Here is a 21,478-nt window from a genome sequence, read left to right as displayed (position 1 = left end):
ATGATGGAGAGTTCCTTTTTGGGCTAAATGTGGATGAGGCTTTACAAGCCATAAAGAAAGACACGGAGACTGCACGGTCACTGGGATCTCTTCAATTTCGTAAGTCTTCCTTTCGTGGAGCAAGAAGAAGAGGCAATTTCTCTAACAGAGGAGGTTATTCACAACAACGTTCCTTCAACAACTCACAAGATAACCAAAGATACCAACCATACCGACAAAAAACGTATGGTCAAAAGAGAAGCAATTACTCTCAGTCAAGAGGAAAAACCTCTTATCGAGGAAGAGACAACAACAAGAGCAAGTGAGAAACACATCCTGCCACCACTTTTACCCAACCTGAAGCAAATTGGAGGAAGAATATCCCTATGCTACTCAAACTGGTCCAACATTACTACGTACGGATGGGTCCTGGACGTGGTATCCAGGGGTCACATTCTAGAATTCGTCAAAGCCCCTCCAAATTCTCCCCCAAAAGGACCACCACCAGCTCATTTCAAGGAGCTGTTCTCCCAAATATATTCAATGATTCGAAAAGGAGCAATCGAGAGGGTACCTCAACATCAAAGAGGAAAAGTATTTTATTCGAGATTTTTCCTGATTCGCAAGAAGTCGGGGGAGTGGCACCCCATCCTCGACCTGCGTGCCCTTGACTAATACCTCAAATTGTCCTTCAAAATGTTAACGCTTCAAGAAATCCTCCAGTTTCTTTCAGAAGGGGATCACATGGCAACACTTGACCTTCAGGGCGCATACTTCCATGTGCCCATTTTTCCCAGACACCGGACGTTCTTGCGGTTCAGAGTGGCTGGCAGGGACGTTCAGTTCAAAGTCCTCCCCTTTGGACTACGGTCAGCCCCCAGAGTTTTTACAAAGATGTTAGCTCCGGTGGCAGCCCACCTGCGATTGGAAGGAATTCAGATTTATCCATATTTGGACGACTGCCTTATCAAGGCCAGTTCTTTCGTCACAGCAAGAACTCACGTTCAGAGATGTCTGTCACTACTTCAGAGGCTGGGTTTCTCTGTGAATTTTGAAAAGTCTCATCTGATTCCATCACAGAGAAAGTCTTTCTTGGGAGCGACGCTGGACACAAAGCTCGCCCAAGTCTTCATATCAAGAGAAAGGCAATTAAATATTCACAAGATGGCTTCTGCATTACTAACAAGAAAGTGCGTTTCTGTTCGCAAGTTCAAGTCTTTCCTAGGGATGATCTCGTGCTGTATTCGTCTCACCCCCAACTGCCGCCTAAGGTTGAGGCCCTTACAAGAGGAACTCAGTCTTCAGTGGGTACAGGGAGCAGGATCATTCGATGACGTTATCAACATAACCCCTCGGATGATGAACTCCTTTCAATGGTGGATGCAAAAGTGCAACCTACAAGAGGGATGTACATTCCTGACAGAGATGCCCAGATTCATCGTGACCACAGATGCTTCTCTGGAGGGCTGGGGCGCCCACCTTCAGGGAATGACAATCAGTGGCAAATGGAACATACAGCAGAAAAAATGGCACATAAACCTCCTAGAGTTACGAGCCATTTTTCTCACCCTGAAATCCTTTCAAGCAATTTTAGAGGGTTCTACGGTTCTAATTCGAACAGACAACACAACCAGCATGCATTGCCTGAACAAACAGGGAGGCACAAGGTCTGCCCGATTATCCCATCAGGCACAGGAGATTTGGAATTGGGCCCTGAATCACAACATCAATCTGTCGGCAGTCCATGTTCCAGGAGTTGCCAATGTACTAGCAGACTCCCTCAGCAGGTCTGCTGCATGCAATCACGAATGGGAACTACATCAACCAACCCTGGATCAAATATTCCAAGAGTGGGGTCATCCCGATCTGGATTTGTTTGCGACGAATCAGAACCGGAAATGCCCACGCTTTGCAAGCTGGATTCCCCACAAGAACTCATGCGGGGATGCCCTTTCAATAAACTGGTGTCGGATATTTGCGTACGCTTTTCCGCCGATTCCTTTAATCCCCAAGGTCATCAGGAAGATGAGGAGACAACCATGTCGTCTAATCCTGATTGCTCCAAGGTGGCCCGACAATATTGGTTCACCGAGCTTCTCCTCCTCTCGGAGTGCAAGCCGATACAGCTGCCTCGAATACCGAATCTCCTGACAATTCAAGAGGGCTAAGTGTACCATGCAGACCCAGTTTTGTTGAAATTATCAGCTTGGCTCCTCAACACAATGAATTTGCCCACTTAAACATTCCTCAGGATTGTCAAGAAGTTCTCGCTAATGCTAGAGTGCCATCAAAGATTAAGACCTACAAACTCAAATGGAAGCGTTTCTGTGCCTGGTGTCAAGCTGTTGATCGGCATCCCATTCATGCTAGACCAGAACAAATTTTGCCTTTCTTTCTGCATTTGGCTAGATCGGGTTTGGCACATTCTACCCTAAAGGTATTTCCGCCAGCCATTTCCAGATTCCTTCAGAACGGATCGAACTCTTCAAGAATAATCCAGCAATTTTTTAAAGGTCTATTTCGTATGTTTCCTCCAATTCGACGGCAACCTCCATCTTGGCATTTGAATGTGGTGCTAGCCCAACTCATGCGTCACCCCTTTGAACCTATCCAGAAGATTGATCTCCAGTTTCTTACTTGGAAGGTCTCTTTGCTATTGGCGTTAACATCGGCTAGAAGGGTCAGTGACATTCAAGCATTCACTTCAAAACCACCTTTCTTGCAATTTACCTCAGAATCTATGGTGCTACGTACTAATCCTAGATACATGCCCAAAGTTCCATCGGATTTTCACCTAAATGAGCCAGTGATCCTCAAGACATTTTTTCCAAATCCACAATCACCGGCTGAAAGAGCTTTACACTCTTTAGACATCAGGAGATGTCTCAGGTTCTATCTTCAAAGAACGGCAACTGTTCGCAAGACAGACCTACTTTTTGTGGCATATGGAAGACTGCGCCAAGGCTGCGCGGTATCCAAGCAGACTATAGCCAGATGGGGCTCGTCAGCAATTGGGCTATGTCATCAACAGGCTGGAAGACCCTTGCAGTCCTTACCAAGAGCGCATTCTACAAGGGTGGTTTCCTCTTCCTCCGCTCTTTTCGCTGGTGTGCCCCTTCTGCAAATCTGCAGGGCTGCAACGTGGTCCAGCAGGCACACTTTTACAAGACACTACTGTCTGGACTCAGCAAGTGATGCAGATGCTTCGATGGGAAGAGAAGTTCTACCCAATCTTTTCAAATAAGGTGAGCCTCTGTTCTCCCTCCTCCTCTATGCTCTTGTTTAGACGCTTCTAACATGTTATTGGTTATTACCTTGCATGCATATCTGCTGTATACTGTAAACGTCTTACGAGCATGTTGTTTTCTCTTGTACTGCTATCTACTCTGATTCAGCCATGTGAATCTATGAAAGTCACCCCAATACTGGAGAACAACAATAGTTCCCTGTAATCTGTGGTTCTCCAGTATTGGTGTCTTTCATAGAATCACATGCACCCGCCCACCTCCCCTCAGAGGCTCCCTCAGGCAATTTTGTTGGTTTCACTCCTGTGCGAGAAAATCTGAGAGCCTGAGCCTCTGGGTAGAAAATTCTGGTGGGTGCTGTCGCCTGATTGGCTGCAGTTTGGTCTATACAAAATGACTAGGATAGTCATGAGTGTGGAAGTTTTTTTTTACACTGTAGCTTAGGGCTACTTTACTTCCTGGTTTGTTATTACCAAGGTTTTGGCTGTTCTATAGGCAATAAGCTTTTTATGTACCGTGGGACTCCCACTCCGACGACGGGGAATGATTCAGGCATGTGAATCTATGAAAGACACTAATACTGTAGAACCACAGATTACAGGTAAGTAACTATTGGTCATGTCCTCCATTTTATAGTGCAAGCCTGGGATTATGACACTACAGATGTAGAAGAGCTATTCAGTAGGATAACTATTGATTTGATCGAGGCTTTCCTGGTGCTGCCAATGACGGAGTGGGTGGGGCCATTGAAGTGTCTCATACATCGTGCTTACGGTGAAGTCCTAGGGCAGTGATTTCCAAATTTTTCAGAACCACGAACAAGTTTTCAAAACAACAAACAACTCACCTAGCTTTAATGTACATGAGGCAGGCGAATTTTCATTGTAACTACAGCATCATGTGGTAGAACACTATCATTTACAGACAGCGCATCTCCATTGTTTTGGCTACTAAATGTACGCAACCATACAGTTTATGGATAAAACCATATTGCACACAATGTTGTGTGGAGATCGGTTTTCTTTTAATATTGTTCATTTGTGCATCATGAAGTAAAGTCTCTTGATTTTTTTGGGTCTTCGGGATGACTTTTTTTATGCTGAGGCTTTTAAGATTTCATCTTTGTCAGTTTCATTGGACTTTTCGAATACACAATTCTATGATCGTTAATTGATTATATTGGATATATCCTCCCATCAGCAGGCAGACTTCAGACGGTCAAAGCTTTTACATCCCACATGGAAACATGCACTCAAAGAAAATGCATCTGTTGTCGAGGAAGGTATTCCTTTTGTTTTATTTTTTTCTTGCGTTTGTTGGGAGCTGCCGGAAATCAATACCTGCTTTTGCATTTAGTAGAGGATAGTGGCAGAGTGTTACCTGCTGAGCAGGCTCATGAGGTGGGTGCAGATTTTTACAGCCATATAATTCTCTAAGGTTTAAACTCTGTTTGTACCAACGAAATGGTTATTTTAACGTCGTTATTCATCTGTCATCTAACATTGAATATAAATCCTGAACATGCAAATCACTCCATGAAATGCTGCCATTCATTCCATCATTTTAGACTTTGAAAGAGGGCATGATTCTCCCCCAGATCCAAACATCTGCCAGGTAAACATTTTGCTCCCCTAACATTTATTGAAAATTACCTGTTAGAAGAAGTGTTGGATGTTATGGTCGATGCCAGATGGTTGAGCAGCACATATTTCTACCCGTGACTTAGATAGCAGCACATTCATACCTAAAATTGGTGTTTGCTTACTATCCTCTCAACGAAAAAGTTGTAAACCTTTGGTTGTGATAGATACTCTTTTCTTTCTGCAGACTCTTTATTGCCTGCCCTGGAAGTCCTCGATTTAGGTTACTCTGCAAGATAATTCTAGGACGTAAAATAGATTAGATGTTGCTTTACATTTTAAACACTCTTGTAGTCCTAGATGGCTGGTTTCGAAAGATGTAAGTGATGAGACAGAGCTCTGGGACTGCATGTGCAAAGTGTTCTGCGAGCCCAAGTTTTGATTGCTAAATTTTAAAGTTTACGGATTTGCGGATTGGGGAAAGTATTCATCAGTACCAATGTTACTAAAAGCATGTTACTTTTCCTTCTTCCGTATTTAATGTATATACAGAAGAAATAAGATAGATGTCAGTATACACTACTTGGGCATCAAACTTTCTAGTTTCCAGTCCAATTTTGCTTAATCTCATACAAACTCTGTTATTTGTATTTACTACAATCCTACAACTCAGGAGACCCAGTAAAGTTCTGTTGATTCTGCTTAGTAATGAGAAACTGTCCGAATGGCCATTTTGTTCCATTCTTCAGTGGCTACATTTGGGACTCAAACTGCATGGGAAGTTCTTTATTTTCTGAAGACTCCATTATCCTTGGGTGATATTTGCATATCTCCATCCTATTCTACTTCTTGAAGATAGGCTTTCTTCAGTGACAGATGGACTTTTACGGCACAATCCACTGCACAACAGTTCTTGTTTGCACTGGGCTATATATTATGATCTTGTTACACCATTCTGAAGGAACTCGACTACTACTTTGGCTGTGTTGTGGGGATTTTGGACCTTTGCTTCCTCCCTTGTAGTTTTATTAGTTGTCTCATTCTTATTGACGGCTTTCATTACAAGGTGTCATATTCGAACTTCCTGTAATTTTTTTTCGTTCCATTAAAGTTTTAAACAGTTTTTCTAATCTTCCGAGCACATTTACTCAGCTTTTGTTTGATTTCATAATTCCTAACAGTTTGGACTTCGCCTTACGAAATTAGTGAACTAAATAATGTATAGTTATTCCCAAGACTAGGTCCGGGTAAATAAATTATGAATGCATTTATAATTTTCACGTGTACTTTCATTGCATCCTTGTCTGAAAGTCAGAAGGCATGTACTGTTACATAAAGGTATGGTGGCTTCTACAATACTATTTTTATCAGTGTTGTGATACAAATTACTGATACCTAAATGACCAAGATTTCCTGCATGGATAGGGGTAAGCCTAAGAGGCGTAGAAAGATCAATCTTATTGGAAAAGGAAGCCTCCCTCATATAATGTGACATTCTAAATCTTATACAACCTCTCCTCACACTGGTACGACAATTCCTCCAGGGCTGACTTGAGAAGACGTATGGGGGCGTACTCTCCCTCACTCCTTTTGTGTTTTGAAATGTACTGTATGTACCCTTTCTTAGACACATACCAATTGCAGAAATGTGCGAAACCGCGTCCTAAAAATAAGTGACAATACTGTTCAAATTCTGATTCCTGATGGATGGACCGAGCGTATCTTTCATTTATGTATAAATTGTTTGGGAAATGTTCCTTACTATTGTTTTCCTCTCCCTTGTTGGCCTTTCTACAATGGTTTTGGGTTTCTAGTCCTGAGTGTTCAGTTTTATTCCACATTAATGAATACCAGTGAAAATGCCATCATGGCAAGGCAAGTTTATTTTTGTTTATTCTATTTCTGCTTCATGAGAAATATTCATTGATTCTGTGCACAACCTATTCAGTTTCATGAGAAACAAGAATAGCAAAGTGTAGAAGCACAACAATCAACTTGCAGTCATTACCCTTTATTCTTGTTTCAAGATGAAGCACGGCCCAACCGCCAAAGTTATGCCCTTTCGGGTAAAAGCGGAGCCTTAAAGCAACGTTTAGCTTCTTGTTTTTTACTTAATTTCTGATGAAGTTGTGAATACATGAAGTTATGTAAAGTTATTCTTATGTATGTTGTTATTTTAAATATAATGCAGAGTTTGTTTTTTTGCATCTGAGGAAATGTTTCCTAATAATCAATGTGACTCTTGTATGGTATGGTTTTTAGGTCTCGCCTACCAACGCAGCACATGCGGTGCTCGCCTTGGCGAGATCTATTTTTGTGGCTTTTTTGGTGGAAGGGAGACAGGAGATGGGCATGCGTGCCTGCCCGGACAGGAGATGTGCATGGGCGTCTCTTTTGCTCATGGCGTCTCTATGCAAATATAAAGCAACAAGCGAAGTTGCTTCTGCGCGCCATGCATGCTTTCACTTGGAGCACTGGCAGCACACAGGCGCTAGATACGTGGACTCATTGGACCCGAAATCAGTCGCGCTTCACCTGGGCGCAGGATGGTAAGGTCTATGTATTTCACAGTACACTTCTCTATGCAAATATAAAGCAACAAGCAAAGCCGCTTCTGCCCGCCGTGCGTGCTCTCACTTTTTTTTTAACAAGTTGTGCCGATCTGCTTAACAGTGTGTTGTCCTTTCCTGTAATGTGCAACATACCATAGTCTACTCTGCACAATGCCTTCCCCACTAACCCGGTACCACTAAGTTAACGGTTGATTTTAGCATTTATAATGTGCCATGTAATTTCATAATGACACAAAATGCTGCGACAAAGTGTGTGGCCTTTAATGTATATTCATAAACAATAAAAATTGCCCAAAAAAAAAATAATTTAACAAAGCTTATGTTCAGAGCCAGCTGCTCTACTGTCACAGCTGACATGCTACATTTGTTCAAACCATATCGCAACTTACAGGGAAGTGTTGCTTGTTAATGCTTTCTCCTGTACAAAGGCCTATCGAAACCGGTGCAGCCACCATAGAACGGGCAATAAATAATAGACTTGAACGACTGCCCGGATAAGTTCAGAGGACATGTGTTTTCAGCGTCCGATGGGGAAAGAGCAGACTGTGTGGGCCTGCCTAGTCATCATTCTTTGACCTCATTTTCTATGAATCCGTAATGTTTAGGAGCAGTGCTGGGATGTGGCAGGGGTTCAAGATTTGTCATGGTTTGTCAAAATATTAAGAGCAGTTCCTTTTTGCATGACAGGTGCAGCCCTCCTGAGGAAAAGCTCAGAACCACCCCTCGAGCTGCCAGTCACTTCTTCCATGGGTTTTGCTCTGCTGCAGGGGTTCTGCTCGGACTCTGGCTTCTTCCGCGCCTACTTGCCTTTCTACAGGACAGGCTAGGGAGATAGAGTTGAATTCGAGCCTCAACATGGAAGAAAAGCCTGGCTGCACTACTGTGGCCAGCTATGAGAGCATTGCAATGTGTCAGAGCCCCAGGTGGAATATAATCTGTGATGCGATATGTCATCATATACAGCTAGAATGATAGCGCTATATTAAAGCGGCCACATGTGTGGATCTGTTGAATGACATGTTGCGTGCAGCCGTGATGCCAACAAGTTTTGATAACACTGCAGTGTGTAATGTCGGTTTATAGGATCCATTATATATAGCATATAGGTGCCTTCACAAGCCTAGCTATAGGTGTTCTTCTCTGGCAGTTACTTTTACCTCTTGACAGATTACGGTCTAGCTGGATCTGTTACCACCAGACTCTGATAGGATCTGGCTTAGATATGAGCAGATAAAGCCCGGCTATGAAGGTTGCTGAGTCTGTGACGTGTGTGTGTGTGTGTGTGTGTGTGTGTGTGTCTTGTAAAGCGCACTGCTACCCGGAGGCGTCCTGGCTTTAGACCGCTGGGGAACCCGTCCTGGCTTTCCCTGTGAGATGTTCCTTGCTGGTTATTTTTAAAAGTAGGAAACACAGGCAAAGGTGGTTCATAAGAAGAGGTTTAATTGAAGGAAAAGACCCCTTAGATGTTCACAGCACGTAGCAACCTTCAAAAGTGACAACAGAGCATTCCAGCATAGATCATGGACATGTTGACATTCCAATAGCTTAAAGGAACATAACATATAAGAATGTAACACATCTCCCTTTCCAAAAAATAAAAAAAACAATTAGGAATATAACATATAATCATTGAACTTGCTGGGTTTTACAATAATTCTTCCAGATAATCTTCTTGAACTCGGAACATCCACCTTAACCAAATTGGAAGACATTTGTTGGACATTACACGGGGAAACTGCAGGAATAGTGGAAGGATTAGGTGGCATAGTAGCATTAGATTTGGGTACGGAAACAGAAGTATTGTTGTTCTTGTTCAACCACAAATTCCGTTCTAGTTCATTGCACAAAACAATGTTACAAAAATTCCATTTCCGACTGTCATCCAAAAGCACACAATTACCCATCACTTCCAACACCTTCTTCGGATTATTATTTCCCCTCTAGGACTCTTCCTAGAGGGTTCCTTTTGGGACATCTCAAGGCTTCAAAGGCACAATAACTTGTTGCAATCGTAATAGGTGTCAGACCCAAAGATGAGACCCAGATTTCTATAACTCCAAATCATGTCTTTGACTGCAACCTTACAATCAGCACCATCAATCGTAGCCAATTGTATGCATTCTTTTAATACGCGGTTGAACCTCTCAACCATATCGTTTTCTCTAGGACAGTAAACAGCAGTAGTAATGTGTTTCACACCACATAAGCGTAAATAGTTTTGAAACTCACTAGCAATAAATTGTGGGCCATTGTCAGTAGTGATGGTTTCAGGAAAACCCTCTCTATGGAACAACTCATCACAAAAATTGACTATGTTAGACGCCTTAATCTCCCTCACAAATGCTACTTCAGGCCATTTGCTGTAATAATCCATTAAAACAATGGCAAATTTTCCAGCAATATTACCCATGCTGAACGGACCACAAATGTCCATAGCTAATCTTTGCCACGGTCTGCCAGGAAACAAAACAGGACTGATGTTGGACTCTTGGGAAATGTGAGATTTATCACTGCAGGTGCATGCCGTACAATTCCTAACACGCCTTTCCACATCCTTATCCATACCTGGCCACCAGAAATCACACCTACATCTTCTTTTCATGCCGGACATATCTGAGTGTCCCACGTGGACAAGGTCTAATAACCTGTCACGTAAACTAGATGGTACAACAAGTTTGTCTGCTCTCCTAACAATACCCGCATCCATATCATAAGAGAGTTCTGGCCACACAGTTTTATATTCAGACAATTCACAATTACCCCATGAGAAAGTATTGCATGGTGAAGATAATCGCACTATAACTTCCTTTAAAACAAGATCATCTTGAACAGCTTTTTTCCATTCCGTTTCATCAATGGCACCATTGCAAATTTCTTCTACGGAAGCTATAGACCAATCCTCATCTTGATCCAAGACCGAGTCTTCACCACAAATAGGAAGACTAGATAAACAATCAGCATTAACATTTTTAATGCCTGGTACATATTTCATTGAGAAATCATACTCTTGTAATTTGTAAATCCATTTCGCAATTCTAGGAGTCGCCCTACCAGCACCTTTAGTTGAGAATATATCCACAAGGGGTTTGTGGTCAGTCCTCAGTTCAAAATTAGTGCCCCAAACATAATTCCTAAAATAATTTACTCCCCAAAAACAAGCCAAAGCTTTTTTTTCAATGACTGAATATGAAGGTTCAGCACCCTTCAAAGTACGGGAAGCAAAAGCCACAACCCATTCCAATTTATCTTTACCTTGCATTAACACAGCTCCTAATCCATATGCACTTGCGCCAACAACGATAATTGACTTTTTGTTGGGATCAAAAGGTTTAAGTGCGACGGCATCTATTATGTTTCTTTTTACATCCTCAAAAACAGACTGACATTCCGCACTCCACACGAACTTGGCACCTTTCTTCATTAAGAGTCTTAAACAGAAAGCTTTGGAAGCAAAATTTGGCACAAATTTAGAATAGTACTCCGCAAGTCCTAAAAAGTCTTTATCAGATGGAGATGGAGCATTCTTTACGGCATCCAATAAATTCTTTTTAGGTCTAACCCCCTCCACTGACAACGTGTGCCCCAAGAATTCAATTTCGTTGGTAGCAAACTTGCACTTTTCAGCAGCAACAGTCAAACCAGCACATTGAAGTTTGTGTAACACAATATTTAGAGTTTTGTCATGGACAGTTTTACTGTCCCCCCACACAAGTACATCATCTTGAAAAACTAACATGTTGGGTATACCTTCAAGAACTTTACTCATAACCCTTTGGAAAACAGCTGATGCAGAGGATAACCCAAAAGGCATCCTTAAAAATTGAAAGGCCCCCTCAGGAGTAACAAAGGATGTTAAATGGCGAGATTCTGGGTGTAATTTTATCTGATGGTAAGCGTTTGATTAGTCAATCGACGAAAAATACTTAGCATCCCTAACTGATGCCACCATCTCATTAATCTTGGGTAAGGGGTAGCGATCTACCCAAATGTTCTTGTTTAGGTCTCTTAAATCGACACATATGCGCAATTTGCCATTGGGTTTTCGCGCCAAAACTACTGGACTAAGCCAATCAGATGCTTCGATAGGTTCTATAATGTTTTGTTGACATAAACGATCAAGTTCAACTTTAAGTTGTGATCTCAACACGAAAGGAACATTGCGCACCTTATGGAAAACCGGTATTGAGTCAGATTTAAGGATAATGCGATGCTCAAATTTTTTAAGACACCCCAACTTTGAACTAAACAAATCTGGAAATTTTTATGCCATTCTAAGCTTGCATCTTCTTGAGTTACCATAACTTCATCAGAATGTTTTTTGTGCCAATTAGGAGATAATAAAACTTGATCAGGATGGTTGGGATCAAGAGTCATTCCCAAATTTCAAAGTTCTTTCCATCCTAATAAAGCTCTGCCTTTTTCTACAACATACGCAATTCCAGAAGTGTCCCTGTCTTTGAAAATGATTTTGGATGTAAAACATCCAATCACAGGTAATTTGATGCCCAAATAACCTACAGGAGTTTTTGGAGAACATGAAAGATCGGGTTTACCACAAGTTTCCCACATGTTTTTGTCGATGATAGTGTATAAGGAACAAGAATCTGCCCAAAGAAATAATTTATGACAATTAATCGTAACTTCACACTTGGGAGGTTGAATTTCATCAGAAATATGATTAACCTCATTCCAAATTGCCATGACTTCAATGTCACTGTCACTATCAGAACAAATAGGTTGAGCAACAAAATTGACAGAATTTTGCCATGCATTAGGATTGTCAGATCTACACATTTTGGCAAAATGGCCAGTCTTGTTACACTTAAAACACGTTTTTTTTTAGTAGAGTAGAGTCAATGCGCTCTGCAATGTTTATACAACCTCAAGTACAACGAAGACAAGTTTACTCACATGAAATATGAATTCATGAATCCGAATGAGACGTAGTTGAAGCAGTCCTTGTTAACGTGAAAAAAAATGAATCTGATCTTTAGTCAGTTGCAGTTGAAGGTTCCGTTTACTTATTTTTTTTAAAAGGCGAAAATAAAAATCTTGTGAGAACATCACTGGGTCACAGGATGATGGGTTGTTTCCTCCCTCGTCGCCACTTTTAAAAGTAGGAAACACAGGCAAAGGTGGTTCAAATGAAGAGGTTTAATGGAAGGAAAAGACCCCTTAGATGTTCACAGCACGTAGCAACCTTCAAAAGTGACAACAGAGCATTCCAGCATAGATCATGGACATGTTGACATTCCAATAGCTTAAAGGAACATAACATATAAGAATGTAACAGTTATCTCCGAGGTGAAACCACGCATCCCCGGCGTTTGTGGGGGGCCGTTGTGGAGATGAGGCAAACTAATGCCCAGAGTTGCCGAGTGTGATCCCTGGTTAGAGTAGGCACTGAGGCGAAAATTATCGAGTCCGCTGACCCTGGTTCACGACCCTGCCGCGTCAGGGATTGACCCCTGGTCCCGGGCCGTCCTCTGCTTCCGCGTCTGCCGCCTCTAAGCAGTGAGCCACACCACGTTGAGGGGGGCATACAGATTGGGGTGGGACGGCAGACTCTGGTAGTGCCCAGCTTTGATGGGCCCAGCTCTGGTTCATTTGGTGTATTCGGACATCCTTCTGCATATATGTCAATGCTTCCCTGCTCTACCTCAGCTGTGTGATGTTAGATGGAATGTTGTGTATGTCACAGTGCATGTGGAGCAAGGCAGAACAGGATGGACACTGACTCTGGTCGGGTTTTCCTACCCAGTCTTGTAACATTGGCTCCTTTCCTTTGTTTAGAATGTTTCTTCACTCTGGCTTACAGCCCAGAGTAACTTCAGTTCTCACAGACTAATGTGAAGACTTCAAGGCATATTTTTGAAGACACACTGGTGTAAAGTCATAGGTTCAAAAGTAGATATCTTTATCGAGTTGAAACACCAATACAAGCCAGAGCCTGGATGACCTTCCTTCCAAACCAACTGCTCCAAGTATACTGGCCGAAATCTCCAGAACACTCACTTGCAAGAAGCAGTTTACAAAGGAAAACAAGAAGGCATGCGATGTCGCGCGTAAGAAAATATATAATTAAAGTTTAACTAAATATATAAACAATTTAAACAAAACATAACAGTCGGTTGCAGTAGAATTATTATTTCCCCTCTAGGACTCTTCCTAGAGGGTTCCTTTTGGGACATCTCAAGGCTTCAAAGGCACAATAACTTGTTGCAATCGTAATAGGTGTCAGACCCAAAGATGAGACCCAGATTTCTATATTTCTCCATTCGCCTTCTTTCAAACTAACCGTCAGTGGACAGAAGAGGGAAGAGCGCTTGTGGCAGACAGGACTGTCATACCTGTGGTTAATTAAAGAGGTTCTGTCATTGGAATGGCTCCTTCTTGGTTAATGTGTCCTTTGTTCTTGAAGGTGTCTCTATGTCACTATGGCACAGCAGGTAGCCAGTTCTGGATTCTGGTTGGCTCCTCCTCCTTTGAAGGTGCTTTCTGTCCCGGTGGCTGTCAGTAGGCAGACAGTACCATAGATAAAATTGGAGCAGCACGGGAAGGGCTACAGCCCAAAGGCGAGCACCAGCACACAAGTCAAATTGGGCAAAAGTCGGCAAAAGCATGGTCATGCTGAGGCCAGGAAGCTAGTCTAGATTTCTTTAATAAAGAGCTGGATATGAGTCTGGCTTCCAAACAGTGAGTATTTTGCTTTCAAAATCCTGGCAGGTGGTAATGTAGCACATAGATGGATTCACAGGCTTTCCGCTTAAAGTGGAGAACTAGAATAATTATTTCTGCAGGAGCTGGCTGGGCGAATAATGTACTGTGTAGTCAACCTAGAGCCAGACATTTGTAAAATAAACTTTGAGGAAGCAACGTGTTAACAGGGAACAGAGGAGTTCTTTCTGAACATGTGTAAAAATCGGTGCCACCTAATCCGCGACCCTGGGACACAGGTGGTATTGCTGACCATGAAAGGTGGAAAATGGTCTCTCCAGCACACATCCCTGAAGCATGTGGCTTCAAGTATGCAGACGAGTCTCTGTCAGTTCAAGTGCAGAGTTAGGTAGCAACAATGGATTTAATTTGGTGATTGGTAGTATACATCCCTACATAGGATGAAAAAATTGGGACCCCAAATTCTTTCATTTGTTATTACACATCCTTTGCTGAAAATGTTAAACTCTGACAGGATGAAAGGAGTTGTTGTATATACTCCTCGTGCTGGAATAGCCTCACTTTGCCTCATGGCACATAGGTGATCAGGTTGCTTGCGATACGTTGGTGTGTACAACAAGGGGTTTGCAACACGTGCATTGCTTACCATTCATAAAATGGTTGCTTTTTATTGGTCAATAGGTTTAGTAGTTTCTCCTAAATAACGCCTTTTCTCTTCTTGTAACCTCCTCTGAGGACACCCCCTGTTACATGTATTGTTACTCTGTAGTCTTTAATTACAACCTCAGAGCACTATTTTCTTAAATAGCTTTGTCCTGCCTGTTATTGCAGGCAGGACATAATCTCCCTCTATGCTTATTTTTTTTCAAATGTATCCAGCGCGTCATGCCTCGGCAAGAACAATGGCAGTCATGCTTTTGTTATTTGCCAGCCGAACACGGCTGCATGCCTTACTTTTTCTGTTTTTTTACAAAAAATGTTTTTCCAATGGTGGCACACGTCCTTTAGCTTTAAACCTCTTAAGCTAAAGCGAAGGTGCCCCAATTGCTTTAAACGTAAACAAATAGAAAAAAGTGCATTTTTTCCCTATTTGTTTATTTTAGGAAGTTGCAACACCTGCGCTTTAGCTTTAGATGTTCAAAGCTAAAGTGTGGGTGCCGCCATTGTAACAAAAGTGAAAAAATAGAGGGGGAAAAAGCAGGCAGCTGCCATTTTTTTTCCATTTGCTTACTTTTGTTACAATTGCAGCACCGGCACTTTAGCTTTCAACATCTTAAGCTAAAGTGTGGGTGATGCGATTGCTTAATAACTAAAGAAATAGAAAAACCTTTTTTTCTATTTCTTTAGTTTTGAAGCAATCGCAGCACTCGCACTTTAGTTTACAATGTTGTAAGCTGCTGCACAGGTGTTACAAAGGTCTCGCATATACAGCAGTTTGAGCTATTGACATTGTAAATGAGAAAACCTTTTATTTATGTGTTTATATAACCTGCACGCTGTGTTTACGCACCATGTGCAGATTTTGCAAACAAATTAAAAGCATTATCATTTACAATGCCAATAGCTCAACATTGCAAATGCGAGACCTGTTGCATTGCAAATGCTTGTTACTAGTCTTTCCACTCATAATAAAAATGGTGGAGGGGCTTGGCCTTCTGTACGCCCTATAAAATGCGTCAGCCTGGTGACCTTCATGCAACCAACACCAATGGAATAAACTACCCTATCCATGAGCCCATGGATTCCCTTTGCGTTTTTAGAGGGAATGATTGTAAAAGTATGTATACATTGTGGTTGTATGTTTTTTCAGGATCCTGCATGGAAATTGTTGGACCTGGCCCTTTCAGCAGGGTCACACCAGATTTTTGCCTTCCTCTACTTTGCTGCACTGGTTTTCGTTGGCCTCTAGGGTTCTGTGCACTTTTTCACTGCTAACCAGTGGTAAAGCTTTGAAATCTTGGTCAGATTGGCCTACTCCTTATGGCTGCATTTAATTTACTTGCAAGACTCTAGTGTATAGTACTACATGTACTCGAGGGCCGTAAATTAAATGCAACTTATGGGCTGCGTCACTCATTGTGCCACTCACTAATGTTACTTTTTAAAATATGTCTGGGGCTTGCCACTGCAGCCTGTAATAATGTTTTAAACTGAACATTTTGACCCGTGAAAATAAACCGTATTTCCTTCCTTTTTTAATAGGTCCAAGTTACCCCAAAGTTAGGCCTTAAAGCAGGTGTGTCCAACCTTTTCTGTTAACAAGAGCAACCTTTTCTTTTAACAAGAGCTCCTTATGTTCAGTGAAAACGATCCTGAGCTACTAATATTAATATTGTTGCGATAGTGACCACCCCAGACAAGATAATATAAGTGGCCACCATATGCAAGACAATTAGCAGTATTTACTTTAGTCCAGGATTTCCATCACTAAGGCAAAAAAAGGTTTTGTTATATTTAAATGCCTCTCTATTGCTAATACCTATCCCAATGCCCCTGGCACCAAGGTAATAATACTAATGTGAAATTATTACTCAAATATCAGCTTTAAATAGATTTTGGAAATGAAGCCATTTTTTTCCTAACATCTGCTTATGAGCTGTGAAAATGTACACATTTTGATCTTAAGTACACACTTTAAATTTTATTATACATATGTTAATTCAGTCAAGCAAAAGTTCTTAATTTAGTAGGCTACAGAAGAACTACTTACAGGTAGCTGGAGAACTACCAGTAACTCACGAGCTGCTTGTTGGAGAAGCCTGCCTTAAAGGCTCACAGGGCAGGGTGCTTGAAAAGTAGGCTATGTGGATTGACATGTCCTGGAAGTGAAAAACTCCTAAAGTCTTTTTTCACTACTGAAAGGCCTACCTCGCCCATTGACTAACATAGGGTTACCTTATTACATTTAATAAGTGCTAACTTTTGATTGGGAGCAGATAGGAATATCATGTTTTGACTCCAATGAATTCTAATTTGAAATCCACTTTAATGGTAAAGTTGCATTTTAGGCTACGATTCTAAAAATGGCACCTTTAAAAAACTTTTTAAAGGAACAAGGTCCCTAAAACCAAAAGTCACACTTTCAATAGATATAAACACGAGACAAAACATGTATAGATACTCAGGCAGTTACATATGGCGCCAATCAAAACTATACAGAGTTATAAATACAATGCTGGGTCAGTGTGCAAATGTCGACGTTCCGATCGTACAGTAATGCAAGGATCATCATTAGGACATTACATTATAATGCCTCAGAATATGCTGCATTTTAAGTGACAGCAGAGGCTATTAGAAGGCAAAAGGGATGACCACAACATGAGGGAATGCAATGAGACCACTCCCACAGTGAGGATAATTAGTAGGATCCCTCTGAAGAATACACAAGAGTGGAGTGTTCGCGTAAACTAATGCACAAACAAGTCAAGTGGAGTAAAGTCTGGGATCAATCATGAGGGTAAGGCAGCTTCGTTGGGTCAGTGTTCGAGAATCTGCAGTTTGAGTAAGCCAGTATGGCATCAGTTTGATGGCAAACAGCGCACAAGAAAATTGGTAGTGTTGCGAACCAGTTATCAATTCCTGATGCGGAGAAGACACAACAGAGCCATCCGAGTCTTCGGGCGAGTAAGCGTTCTAGCTAGGCTAACTTTAGATTGTGAGCAGATAGGAATATCTGTATTCAACAAGGGGGAGGGGGGGGGGCGATTTCCACTACTCAAGAGTAGGAGGTCCAGCACAAGCGGTTGCCCCAATCAAGTCATCAAAGTAGGAGTGTTGTGCCGCTCCTCAGGAAGGAGATGTAGAGGTCACACTAAGTCTGGAAGCCACTGGGTCTCACTGAGATCTACAGATGGGAATCCATTTGTTAGATTTTAATGTCCTCACACACCCTTCCAGGTGTCATGCTTCATCATATGGGCTACTGCTTGTTGGGTCAGCGGTGCAATACCCAAAGGGCTCACCTCAAAGAGGGGCACTTTAACGAAGATCTTTTATCCAAGAACAGTTTTGTGAAGTGCGGGTGTGGTGCCAGAGGAGTGTAGACGTGGTGGTGAGTTTAAAAAGGGGCTGGGAGTACCTAAGATTAAGTTTATTCTGGGTGTCTCCTGCCCTAATTAAAAGCAAAATAACCGGCACCCAGTGCCGGTTATTTTGTGCGATGCTGTCTGACCTGCCCACAGACTCGGCGACGTGGGCAGGTCAGATATCATCGCACTCGGGGGAAAAATCCTAACATTCATGGGAGTGAAAGCCTGATGTGCTGACCGCCGGCTACTGATGTTGCCTGGATACGAGACATATTAGCTCATCACAGGTGTATTGACACATTAAGCACCTTCTTATTGTGGTTTTTGATGAACCTTCTGGATACAGATAAATAAATTTTCTGCAGTGTAGATAGTTCCCCTTTTTCCTATGGTCCGGAAGAATCGCGAGTTATTGAACACGAACGCGAGAAACATGTTGACCGTTAATTATTTTCACTGACTGACCCATAAACAGGAGACATTATACTCCACGCAGTGCCGATTATTTTGCTGGTCAGTGCGACCAGATACCAACAGTTGTCACTATTTTTACCTAAAACCTTTTTAAAAACTCATATCTCCGGTTCTACTGGTCGGATTTTGATCATTTTGTTATTTTAAAATATGTAAATGTACTCTAAATACTCTGTTCTAAATTCGTTTTGGATTTTTCTTGTGTTTTTGTTTTACTACTCTTTGTCTGTTGCATAAATACTTGCATATTGCCACTAAGTTAAGCCTAACTGCTTTTGAGCCACCCTGCCGGAGGGTTAAGCACAGGTTAATTTAGTAACTTTTGCGAATAACCCAGTTTCCGAGATATTTTGTGTTCTTGAATTAACTGAAGATCTCCATGACATAGTACGAGAATTACAATTGAGTAATTTTTCCCTCCTCACCTGACAAAATATAATTATGTATACATAGTAGAAAATATACACTCCAGTTGTTCAATCATTTATGCCGCACAGCCACTTATCAACGGCCCTGCCATTGCCTTTTTTATTTTCTAACTGCATTAGCATTTATGTGGCTTGGGATAGGCATGTAAGTTTGTTTAATAAATGTTTTAGCTGCCTTGCCATAAATTCTAAATGCATATTTTATTGATTGACTTCACAGGTCTGTGACAGATCCTAGAGATGGAAAGAGGGTTGCTCTTAAAAAAATGCCTAACGTCTTCCAGAATTTGGTCTCATGCAAAAGGGTCTTCCGTGAGTTGAAGATGCTGTGTTTTTTTAAACATGACAATGTAAGTACACTTTTTTTGTTCAATAGTTAAGGGGACTTGCAGGATAGACGTAATAACAGCAAAACGTTTCAAAATATACATCATATCAACAAGTGTTTGCTCCTCCAAAGGATGTCATTACTTCTCTTTTTCTAAATGCTTTGTTTCTCTGTAAAATCATATTAACAACTACTGAGGAAACTGTGGTGATATTATACATTTAAGTTGGCAAATAATATTGTATTAAATAAACCAGGGAGTCCTGGTGAAGGTGTCTTTTTGGTGTATATATAGATGAAAGTATAAACCAAGTCATTGCCCTAGGCTGGGCTGGAAATCATTAAAGTAAACACGTTACAAATGTACTACAATTCTAAAGTACAGATTTAATTATTTTATTGGTGTGCATTTTTCCACCAGCACCTTCAGTCGCAGAACATTGGGATATAAATTTGGTATTTGCTCAGATGATGGCTCAACATTTAGAGTCCTTGTTCAATTGGATTGCAAAATTGACTCTGAAGACTGATTCTGGAGGGATAACTAGAGTCGAAAAACCTTCCACACATTTTTTTCAAAAGACGATGTGACTATGATGGTGAAATGTACTTCCTTGCCAGTGGTGCTGATAGAGTTCTTTATTCTGGGCAAATATACATTATTACTGGTTGTTAAAGGCCCTAAACCAGAGTTATAGGCCCGAGAAGCAGGTTGTGGGCCTATAATGAGGGAGAGGACCTTTAACAACCAGAATAGCCAGAGGCAGAAGGGCTGTAAGGCTATTAGAACATTCCACCCACTGAGGGTAGAATGTTTTATATTAAAAAGGGAGAAACATGAAGGCAAACATTGGAATGTTGAAGCCCCTGGCTTATGCAAGCAATTATAAGCCTGGAGCTACTACATTGTCTTCAATGGAGCTCTCAATATTCCAGTATTCCAATATTTATTAGAAATATTTTTGTGTGTACACTGGCATTATGAACCTCTCACATCTTGTGAGTTGCAATCCTGATCAACCGTATGTTGTGCTAAAGAGAGCATTTAAAAGTTGTTACACTGGCATTAGTCCAAATCTTGTTACAATGCCTCTGGAGGTCATGCAACATCCTGAATATGGCAGACGTTTGCTGAGGTGGTCCGCTCTTGGGGCCATTATCCGTAATCATTTCAACACAGCTGATACGAGAATAGCACTAGCAGATACTGCTGGGGTGTGGTCTGATTACTTGGCAACACCTCCTCTCAGGAGAGGGCCCCATATCCATAGCTGACAGACCTGCAGGCTGTGGAGAGGTGGAGGGGATGACGAGTTGCAGCCCATCTAAAGCTGCAGAATGGCCCTGAATGAGAAGAGGCCTTACTTGGTAAATGTAGGAACTACAATCTGGTGGTCCCTGGCCTCGCTGGTGGAGCCTTCAAGCGTGGGGCCCCTGCTGGAACCTGGGTCATCTCTGTGTGCCCTGCAGAAGACGAGTAGGGAAGATCGCATCTGCGTTCCTATTGAGTAGCCCCGCAGTGGTGATGCAGAACTCTGGAACCCCACTTGCCGGCGTAGTGTCCACTGTCCTCCCATTATCCGAACAGTAGTCCCTGCTGACTGTCCCTGGAAAAAAGGCCTATTGGTAGTCAGCGAGCATGAAGTGCAAGGCTGCCCCGGTGCCCCAGTGTGTGAGAAGACTCCTGCGTCCTGGGAGGTACCTACCCCAGGTTAGTGGGGAATCTACTTGAGCTTATGCCCACTGACGTGCAGGGAGGCCACACACTGGTGCTTCCTGTTTGGACTACAGGGATACTTGGGTGGAGGTGCGCCCCATTGCGGACCCAGATGACCTTGCTGCCCATGAGAAGGGGCTGACTTCCTCCTTAGCTTGACAACTAAGCCGTCTGACCTCAGCTCAGGGGTCCTACACTGCTCCCCACAACCACTCTTCTCCATGACACTGAACGTAGCAAGGAACAGGATGTCTGGTGACTGGCCTCTGGTGCACCCCGTCTTGGCTATGGAGATGATGGGGGACCTGTGATAGAAAGGTATTGGATGGTCAACCGCATTCCATCTACAACCTCCTGTACTCTGTGTGGGGACCGATCATATTAACCCCTCCTCTGCACTTCGGGATCACAACTAATATGCCAGGGACTCAGACTCTGCTCACTCGTG

At 42.1% G+C, this 21,478-nt stretch overlaps 1 protein-coding gene across 1 annotated transcript in view; it reads left to right on the top strand.

The window, feature by feature from the left end:
• Positions 1-21,478, top strand: part of NLK (nemo like kinase) — a 933,583-nt gene that overhangs the window by 244,792 nt on the left and 667,313 nt on the right. The window contains exon 2 of the mRNA XM_086954551.1: positions 19,206-19,335. Within this exon, the coding sequence (XP_086810677.1) occupies positions 19,206-19,335 (130 nt within the window). The remainder of the gene's footprint in view (positions 1-19,205; positions 19,336-21,478) is intronic.

Source organism: Lissotriton vulgaris, chromosome 2_1 (assembly GCF_964263255.1).
Source record: "Lissotriton vulgaris chromosome 2_1, aLisVul1.2, whole genome shotgun sequence".
Lineage (NCBI taxonomy): Eukaryota > Metazoa > Chordata > Amphibia > Caudata > Salamandridae > Lissotriton > Lissotriton vulgaris.
This window is presented reverse-complemented; position numbering and strand designations above follow the sequence as displayed.